At 44.3% G+C, this 10483-nt stretch overlaps 1 protein-coding gene across 1 annotated transcript in view; it reads left to right on the top strand.

Annotated features, from left to right (window-relative positions):
* Positions 1–10483, top strand: part of ADAMTSL1 (ADAMTS-like 1) — a 441112-nt gene that overhangs the window by 311959 nt on the left and 118670 nt on the right. The window contains exons 17-19 of the mRNA XM_011930366.1: positions 2993–3172; positions 8156–8309; positions 9188–10313. Of these exons, the coding sequence (XP_011785756.1) occupies positions 2993–3172; positions 8156–8309; positions 9188–10313 (1460 nt within the window). The remainder of the gene's footprint in view (positions 1–2992; positions 3173–8155; positions 8310–9187; positions 10314–10483) is intronic.

The following is a 10483-nucleotide window of genomic DNA, read 5'->3' as shown; positions in this document are numbered from 1 at the left end:
AGATAAATGGAATTCTTAGCCACTAATTTAAATTTCTTCCAAGTACCAACTTCAATTCAGTGCCACAGACATTTATTGAGAACATTCACAGGAGGCATTATTCTAGGCTGTGGGGGTACAACATTAGTTAAAGAAGGGAAATCCTTTAATGTCTTATTGAATTGCTGCCAAATGAGAGCTAAAATTAAAATTTGTTTCTTCAGTACATGAAAAGCCCACAGAGTCACTGAAGTGAGCCACAAAGAAGACAAAGGTTTAGGCCAGTCACTTGAATCATTTGCTCTGAGACCATAGATTTTGTTCTTAATCAAGCCTAAAGGACATACTAGAAAAGCCCTTAGAAGGAGCTGGTAGGACTTGTGATGAGTAACAAGTGGTCTGGCTTAAATGTTGCCTTTCAGAAATCAGAGTTTAGGGAGAACTTCCTAAACTTTCCAGGGTCACCAGAATGTAGATGAACTACTTTAAATTCTGCTCCCCAACCTGAATGGTGGGCTGGCTCCTGCCTGTCAGGGATGGTCGCAAGAGTGGAAGCTAAGAATTGAATGGCAAAGCCCAGTTGGGTGAAAGAGTAAGACCAGGCTCCTGGCAGGCTTGGTGCTGATCAGGCTTGGAGCCCTCCTCATGAAGCAACAGTCACGCCACCCTCCTTTGGGTCTGTAAAGCACACAGGAGTTGTACAACCACAGAGGAAGGAAGCTGAGTTTGGACTTGTTCTCCAGCTGTGTCCAGAGCATGGTGTCCAGTAGCTCAGTAAATGTTGCAATGAATGGCAATAAACCAATTCTAGCCTCTGTGTGGCCTTCATTGGGTTGTTTACCTCTCTGAGCCTCAGCTTTTTCTTTTTCTTTTTTTTTTTTTTTTCCTGTAAAGTGGAAATAAGACCTAGCTTGTAGGGTCATTTCACATTTTTTGTTAGCCTTCAATGCTTCAGTGGGTAGGTAGTTGATCCCAGCAATAAGAAAATATATCCTTTTTCCTAGGGGGCTCAATATGGTTATTTTTTAAAATTTGAAATGGAAAAAAAAAAGGTTGCTCCCCGTTGGTTTGAATCATTTAAAAGACTCTAAAAGACTTAACTAGACAAAGTTGATTACTTTTCTAACATCATTATCCACTAGCTCTGGGACCTCAAGCCATTCACAACTGCAAACAAATGGCATATTTGCTCGGGTAGGGTCCAAACAACCACTAGTCCTAACAGAGACATCTCTGGGTCCTGGATTTTCCTTTCCATGTTTATTACCACTGGGTATGGTGAGGGAACATTCATTTGGAGACATGGTTCTCAGCCCTAGAGACACAATAAAATTATCTGAGGAAAAATTACTTGGAAGAAGATTATACTATCTTTCTTAAAAACAAAACAAAACGAAAACTGGTACCTGGGACCCACCTCCCAGAATTTCTGATTTGTTGGGTCTGAAGTGAGGCCCAGGCATCGGTACTTTTAAAAAGCTCCCCAGGAGACCTTGACGTGCGTGCAGGGTTGAGAACACTGAGTAAGAAGGTGAAAACTGGGCTGCAGCAATGTTCTGACTGTACCCAAGGACACTGGTGTCACCATCATAACCTTGATTGCCAGCAAAATCCCCCATAGCCATTCTGAGTACAACTTACTAAGCAAAGACCACCATGAGTTCTGAGAGGGGCACTCCTCCAGCAGAGCAAGTCCTTCAGCACAAACTCTCAGGCTTTTTAAAACCAGGCTTGATCTCTCAGCAAGCCCAGAGGCAGCAAGCTAATGATGAGAGACTATTCTGGAAGAAATCAGCAGGCTCCCTAAAATTTTACAATAAAATATCCCCACCTCAGAGTAGTCGTGGGTTGAACTCTTAGCTAGGGTTATGTCTGAGTGAAAGTGGTAGAAAACCCAAAATAACATTGGCTTTAAAAAGATAGAAAAGTCTTCCTCTCTCACTTAAACACAGGCAGTCCAGAACGGGTATGGTGGTTTCACAGTCAGGAAGCCAGGCTTCTAACTTTTTGTTTATGACAGCCCAAGATGGAAGCTTACATTTCAGACATCACATTCACATTGCAGCCAGCAGGGAGGAGAAAGGGAAGAGATGCCAGACCCTCTTTTTGGGCACTTCCCAGAAAGCACACACAACCCTTCCGTTTATATCCCATTGGCCAGCATTAAGTCAAATGGCTGTATCTATCTTCAAGGGAGATTGGCAAATATAGTCTTTATGCTGAAATGTCATATGCCCAGTGAAAAGCTGGGGACTCCTTTGCTCTGTAAAGGGACACGTATTTGAAAATAGCCAACGGTCTGTGCTTCAGGGGCCCTCCCTCCCACTTCATGCCCCTGGATCATAACTATTCAGTTACATGTAAACAATGTTTTATTGGGGTTCCTCTGAAAACCACTGACATGAGGCCATTTTTCTTGCATCCCAAATTTCAGTGGCTCAGGCTTCCACTGCCCTAAGAAATCATCAATCCTGCATGAAGAATATTCCAGGGGGGTTCTTAAGAAAACCAGACCCTAAATCTAATGCCCATTCAGTGTGGTAGAGTGCCTTCACTTAGAGAAAGGGCTGTCTTTTCTGCAAATTAATTTCTCTAAATTTATACTGATGGCAGGAGCTCTCTCCTGTTCATTCTGGAAGCAACACAGATTATTTTCCCTGGATCGTAAATATGCTGAACACTCTATTATACTAACCTTTTAAACCAGTTGTCTTGGATGGGGCTGCAAATCATAGTTCAGGAGCAACTTTCTAAGATTTAAAGGCCCCAGAAATTCCTGGATGCTCTAGTTAAATACCTGGGATTAAGTGGAGAGGGTAGATCTTGCTACAAAATTCATCTCAAAGAGAAGAAACAAAATCTTTTGGGCTGATTCCTGGTTTTTCTTCTTTTTCTGGGTTTTTTTTTTTTTTTCTTCCTTTACTCTGCCAAACTAAGATAAGAATTAGCAGTCAGACAGACTGCCTTCCCATATTGGGTCTACTTTTTCTTCCTTCCTTCTTTCCTTCCCCAGTGTTCCAGAACGTGTGGTGGGGGTGTTCAGAAACGCGAGGTTCTTTGCAAGCAGCGTATGGCTGATGGCAGCTTCCTGGAGCTTCCTGAGACCTTCTGTTCAGCTTCAAAACCAGCCTCCCAGCAAGCATGCAAGAAAGATGACTGTCCCAGCGAGTGGCTTCTCTCAGACTGGACAGAGGTATGTATGTTCCTCAGGAGAGAATAAGAGAGACCCAAGTTGGAAAAGAAGGCTACCCAGACATATACATAGAAAAGTCAAGAAGAGAACAAAACAATCTTCCTAATACTATGGAATAGTATTTTTTTTTAACTATATATACCATAGTGTGTAACTGGCTTTTAACGAGACTGCAGGGACCTGAGTTACATAGCCAGCCCTTACCCAATGATCGGAAGTTTAGAATTGTAAATGGGCTCCTCGTGGAACAAAACCAGACCTCACTGGTGCTGTTTTGGCCCAGGATTCTTTTCCACACACTGGGTTCTTCTCCTTCTATCTCCACACAACACCCCCTCCTCCTGACCTCCCTGTACCTCTTACTCCCAGTTGTTTCTAGTCTCTATTTAGGAAGGGCAAAGCCTCTGTAGCAAGTCTCTTCCAAGTTACTGGACAATAAAGGACATGATTTATTAGGAAAAGAAGGCCAAGGAAATCCTGCCTGTTTACTGTTAGTTTCCTGGCTCTAAAAAACTTCAACAGCTTCCCAGCAAGAGAATTTGATTTCCCTTGTAGTCCTGCACTTTGGGAAGTGATTGCTTCAGCATTCACCATTCCTGACTTTATCTCCTAAGTTAGAGACATACCTCTGACTAACCTATCTTTCTAAATAATGCCTCTTCTAATTCTAGTGTATGATAATTCATTTACACCTAGCTTCAAGTCCTTTGTTTTCAGCCGCTACCACTTCTTTGAGTTGCCTTCGACTTCTCCAGCTCCATAGGCCTGTGTGTCTTCCATGGAGAAGTCCCCCCAAAATTGTTGCCTCACAAGAAGATTTAGCCAAGAACAGAGTCACTAGACGCGAAGTGAAAATTTCTGTGAAGCCAGATTCAAGACCTTCCTTTTTCTAGCGTATAAGCATTTGAATTTGCCTTCCTAACCCCACTGCCTTTTTTTTTTTTTTTTTTTTTTGTATAGTATACAACTCACAAGAGGGAGCTGCTGCTGCTTGAAATACCTCACATAGATACTTGCTTACAGAGGGCAAAGTGGCCTGTGAAAATTCAGATCCAACTCTCCTCAACTTAGGTTCTTAGAATTCTTGCCCATATCTTATCAATCCACACAGAATTCCATGAGATGGTGCCTGCTAAGTGCATTGCAATTAAGAGTTAACTTACATTACCACAGGTTTTATAATTTGGCAGTAAAATTGCTTCTTGTGGTATCTGATACCAAATGTCTCAGAACATTTGGGGAATTTTTTTCTCATGCTTTAGAAAGAAATTCGATTTCTTTCTAAATTTGATTTCAAGATAAAAGTGAGTAAAATGAGCATGTGTACATTTGCGTGTGTGCGCATGTGCATGTTAGTGACAATTTTTCCTTGGGAATGTTGATTTGGGGTATGGCATTTGAAGAACACCCATGTATTTGCCAAATGGCTCTAGATGAAAACATTCTATCAGTGGAGTATTATAAAAGGAATTGCTCCCCTAAATCTATCAGGTGATAGTCTGCCGTGAGTGGGCTGCTGAGGAAGGGACTTGTGTGTGTTATAATTGTCTTCCTGTGTTCCTGGAGTTTGTGGTCTCTGAAGCATATGAGACACAGAAGATTCAGAAAAAGTTCTTTTCTGACTGCAGATTTGAGAGGTACCCTTGAGATTTTTGGACTGAGAAAAAGGTCCCATTGATACCATTAAGTACAGTAGGCCTTCAGAACAGTATCATGTGTTGTTAAGAGTTCAGACTCAAAGACAGGCAAACCTAGGTTCAAATCTTGACTCTGCCACTTACTGGCAGTATAACCTCGGGCTAATTATTTAACCTTTTTGGCTTTAGGTTGCTTATCTGTATAATGGAAATATAATAGTATCCATCATGTAGGTGGGAGGCTGAAATTAAATATACTTTAATATAGATTGCATGTAAAATACTTTGGCCTACTAAGAGTGAACCCTCATGATTCTCTTCCATTTGGGTTCACTTGTCATGAGAAGGAAAGGAAATGAAAGGAAGCACTCACCGTGGCTGGCTGGGCCTGAGGCCACAGCTTAGGTCTCCTACAGGCTCTTCTGGTCTTCCTCAAGAGGAAGTTCTATTTTTGGAACTGGGAGGAGGTAGCCCTTATTCAAGGAATGTTGCTAGCTTCTGAGCTATCTGGGTTAATGAATGGAAATTCCAAACATTGGGGAGGGGCTGGGAATGGTGGGAAGTAATCCCTGAATTGCTGGGATTAAACTCAAACTGGTGCCGTACTGAAGCGCTCCTGGAGGTGTTCATAAAGGCTCCACATTGGCCCTGTCATCCTGATGACCATTCCCCTGGCCCTCTGGCTGAGCGGAAATGCGCATTCCACACCTCCCATGAGACTGCCCTTGGAGAAGGGAAGACCCAGATGATCTATGGGTGTTTTTCATCCTCAACTATCTTGGCTCAATCTCATGGTTACTGCACAGAATCCCACAGAGACAGAATTAAGCCAAAGTTTTAGACATTTAAAATAAAATTACTTACAGATTCTATTCTGGAAGTAAGACCTCTCAAAAGGCCATAATTCTTTTCTTTAAAAGAAACCCTCAATCTCCTGAAAGAGTTTGATATTAAATATTTTTAAACCCTATTTTATGGAAGTTGCTCCTTTCTCCCCCAAAAAACATTCTTAAAAAAGAATAATTTTAGAGCTAGAAGGAGCTTAAAAGATCCTATAGACTAATTACTTTGTTAAAAAATTAAGACCATAGAACCTTTATCAAATGAAATGTTACTATGAAGCCAATAATCTTAAACAGATAAAATTCAGCTATTTTGGTTTAAGTGTGAGTAGGGGTCTCAGATCTCCAACGGCTGGGTCTCCTCACCACCTGAGAAGCCCCTGAATCACTTCGTCAACATAGTTATGGAACACAGCTTTAAAATCCCTGCTTTAGCTTAGCTTCCTTATTCCAGAGATATGGAAATTGAAGCTAGCGAAAGAGCTAGACTTGACCAAAGTTATAACCTGGTCTTCTGACCTGAAACTGTTTTTATGTTTCTACTTAGCAGCCTTAAAACGACCATGCTCTTTTAAATTTTCAGGCTTCTTACTTCCATCCCACCTGATCTTGGATTTGGTGCTATCATTTACAATCAAATAAGGAATGGGTAGAATCTGGAACCCACAGTTGTCAGGCTATAAAAGCAGTGGGTTTGATTCTCACCACTATCCTTTGCATCTTAAATTTCTTTCAGGGTGGCATATATCACAGCACATCACACAAAATAGTGTCACTTCAATATGTTAGCATATAACACTTGAAAATATAAGATCGTTTTTTGTTTTTACTATCATTTTTCAAGTTAACATGGCACACTCCCACAGCCCTCGTTCAGGCAAGCCTGGAGATGACAGCCTCCTTCCCCGACACCCTGCCTCCCATCCATCTCCTGCTTTCATCCCTTACCTACAATGTTGCCAGATTAACCTTCTCAAAACACCTCTTTCATCATGTCACCCCCTCTTTAGTGGCTTCCCACTGCCTTATGGACCAATCACAAACCTCTTGTCTGAAAATTAAAGGTCTCCAAAGTTTGGCCCCAAACTATCCCTCAAGCTCCTGACACTTACAACTTGAGCCCTCTGTTCTCTCGAACTGTTCTGTCCCATGCCTACCTTGGGACTCCTACACTGAACTCTTCTATCTTTTTTCTGGAAATTTCCCTGTCTCCCATCTGATCCCTGTTTCTCTGCATCCACCCAGACTCCAATCATCTTCAAGACCTTGGTGAGGAAATCCCTAGTGTACTATAAGCATTCAATTATTGTTAGCATTACTTTTACACTACTTTACTTGTCTTCTAATTGTATGTTTTTACTAAATTCTGTAATTACAATTCTATAAACAGCTTTATTGAGGTATAATTTATATATTATAAACTTTGACTTAGCATGTTTTTAAGGTTTATCCATGTTTTAGCACATATAAGAACTATACTCCTTTTAATGGCTGAATAACATTCCACTGTAAAGACATGGCATATTTTGTTTCTTCATTCACCAGCTGATAGGCATTGGGTGATTTTCACTTTTGGCAATTATGAATCATACTGCTATGAGTGTTTGCACACAAGTCTTTGTGTGGATGTATGTCTTTGTGTCTCTTGGGTAGCTACCCAGGAGTAAAACTGCTAGGTCTCATGGTAAATTTACGTTTAACTTTGTAAGAAACTACCAATCTGTTTTCTAAAGACACTGTATCATTTTATTTTCCCACCAGTAATGAGTGAAACTGCTAATTTTCCATATCCTCGCCAACACTTGTTGTCTTTTTTTTTTTATTATTATTATGGCCATCCTAGTGGATATGAAGTAGTGTCTCATGGTGGTTTTGACTTGTATTTCCCAAATGGACTATTTCATTTTAACAATGCATTTGGAATTTTCCCCTCATTTGAATGACAGCTCTTTGAGATTTGGAACTATCTTGCACATCTTTTCTTCATAACATCTAGCACTCTACCTTAGACAAAGTAGATTCATAACTGCCTTATGCTTGACACTAAAATATTGTCACTTATTTGTGAAGGAAGGAAAAAGGAATTAGCGATAATTGTCATTTCTATGTATGGCATTTAAAATATATTATCTCACTTAATTCCCAGGCTTGCAAACTAAGCATAAGTGGAAACAGACTGAGAGAATTTAAGTAACTTGCCAACTAGTGAAATACTGAGCTGGGATTTAAACACTCTATAACTCTCTAACTCTGAAGCCCAGGCTATATAAGTAAAATAGATAAAAGGTCTCCAGGAAACCTCAGAGTAGAAAATCTTAGAGTGCGATATGTCTATAAGGTTGGCATGTCTTCCACATTGTGACCTCATAATTAGTATTTCTATCTCAGTAGTTATTGCTTTTCCAAGCAGCTTTTCTCATATTTTGATGAGTGTGAGAGTCTATTAAAAAATTAGCTTCTAGTTCCCTGAATTTATGTGCATTTGGCCTTTCTTTCTCCTCCAGTGTTCCACAAGCTGTGGGGAAGGCACCCAGACTCGAAGCGCCATTTGCCGAAAGATGCTGAAAACCGGCATCTCAACTGTTGTCAATTCTACCCTGTGCCCGCCCCTGCCTTTCTCTTCCTCCATCAGGCCCTGTATGCTGGCAACCTGTGCAAGTAAGTATGTCAGGGCTCTGGGAATGGGGAGATGAAACCCACACAGCAGCAGCTATAGCCACCACTTTGTGGCCTTCCCTAAACCCAAAACCTGTGGGAAATAGTGGGACAGTAGAACCCCATGGAGGGCTGCAGGCAGGAGAGCTCAGCTGGAAACGGAAAAGGAATCTTAATTACACGTGGCCAGGCTGAATTCTCTTCTCCACTGGAAAAACAGTTTGCAGGGGGTAGAGCAAAGTTCACTTGCTGGCATACAGAGATCTGGAAGCTGGAGGCAGTGTATTACTAATGATGTCTAATGTTATCCACTCTGGGGTTTTAAACGACTCTAAACAGATCTGTTTAATATTAATCCCTAGAGCCGCAACACTTCTAGGCTCTCCTCACCATGTCCTTTAGGGCTCTGGTGCCTTGCAGGACCCAGAAGGTAAACATTTAGCGGAGGACATTCTCCCCTCTGTCCTCTGCCTTTTTATGACGTTGATTACTTGTTTAAAAATTCTTTTAATGAGAGGAAATGGCTTTCCCCGGGGATCCCCCTCCATCTAGAACGCTGCATCTCAGCTTCTAGGGGCAACAAGGCCCAGCAGGGAGACACTGGGTTGCCCACTGCCTCTCATTAGTTCTGATTGTGGTGGCAGATTGGTGGTCCACAGCTGGGAACGAAGCCCTCCCGAAAAACACAGGCAGTAAAGACTGGCCCCAGCCAAAATAAACCCTGAAGAATATTTTCTCTCCCGTCCCTCCGGCGCCTTCATCTCTCCTTCTCTTCTCCACTCTGGCCCTTTCCTTTGCCCCTCTCTCCTGGCTGCATCTCACCCTGGGTTTTCTCTCTCCCCACCTCTTTCTCTGTCCCTTTGGGTTCGCTCTCCTTCCAGGGCCCGGGCGGCCGTCCACGAAGCACAGCCCGCACATCGCGGCCGCCAGGAAGATCTACATCCAGACTCGCAGGCAGAGGAAGCTGCACTTCGTGGTGGGGGGCTTCGCCTACCTGCTCCCCAAGACGGCGGTGGTTCTGCGCTGCCCGGCGCGCAGGGTCCGCAAGCCCCTCATCACCTGGGAGAAGGACGGCCAGCACCTCATCAGCTCGACGCACGTCACGGTGGCCCCCTTCGGCTACCTCAAGATCCACCGCCTCAAGCCCTCAGATGCAGGCGTCTACACCTGCTCAGCGGGCCCGGCCCGGGAGCACTTTGTGATTAAGCTCATTGGAGGCAACCGCAAGCTTGTGGTCCGGCCTTTGAGCCCGAGAAGTGAGGAAGAGGCGCTCGTGGGGAGGAAGGCCGGCCCGAAGGAGGCCCTGCAGACCCACAAACACCAGAACGGGATCTTCTCCAACGGCAGCAAGGCGGAGAAGCGGGGCCTGGCCGCCAACCCGGGGAGCCGCTACGACGACCTCGTCTCCCGGCTGTTGGAGCAGGGCGGCTGGCCCGGAGAGCTGCTGGCCTCCTGGGAGGCGCAGGACTCCGCGGAAAGGAACGCGACCTCGGAGGAGGACCCGGGCGCGGAGCAAGCGCTCCTGCACCTGCCCTTCACCATGGTGACCGAGCAGCGGCGCCTGGACGACATCCTGGGGAACCTCTCCCAGCAGCCCGAGGAGCTGCGCGACCTCTACAGCAAGCACCTGGTGGCCCAGCTGGCCCAGGAGATCTTCCGCAGCCACCTGGAGCACCAGGACATGCTCCTGAAGCCCTCAGAGCGCAGGACTTCCCCCGTGGCTATCTCGCCTCATAAACACGTGTCTGGCTTCAGCAGCTCCCTGCCGACCTCCTCCGCCGGGGACGCCGTGGGAGGCTCTCGAAGGCCACACCGCAAACCCACCATTCTGCGCAAGATCTCAGCAGCCCAGCAGCTCTCAGCCTCGGAGGTGGTCACCCACCTGGGACAGACGGTGGCCCTGGCCAGCGGGACACTGAGTGTTCTTCTGCACTGTGAGGCCATCGGCCACCCAAGGCCTACCATCAGCTGGGCCAGGAATGGAGAAGAAGTTCAGTTCAGTGACAGGTGAGCCTGGTAGCTAACCTGGTCTTGGGAAGGAGGCAAGGGGCCACATCTGGCCCAAGTCACACTACTCACACGTTCTTTTTTTTTTTTTTTTTAATATTAACAACAATAATAGGAATAGCAAATTTTTATTGAGGACTTTGTGTAGACCTTGCAGATTCTAAAATGTA

This window comes from Colobus angolensis, unplaced genomic scaffold, assembly GCF_000951035.1.
Source record: "Colobus angolensis palliatus isolate OR3802 unplaced genomic scaffold, Cang.pa_1.0 Scaffold86, whole genome shotgun sequence".
NCBI lineage: Eukaryota > Metazoa > Chordata > Mammalia > Primates > Cercopithecidae > Colobus > Colobus angolensis.
Note: the sequence above shows the minus strand (reverse complement) of the source record. Positions and strands in the feature narration are given on the sequence as shown.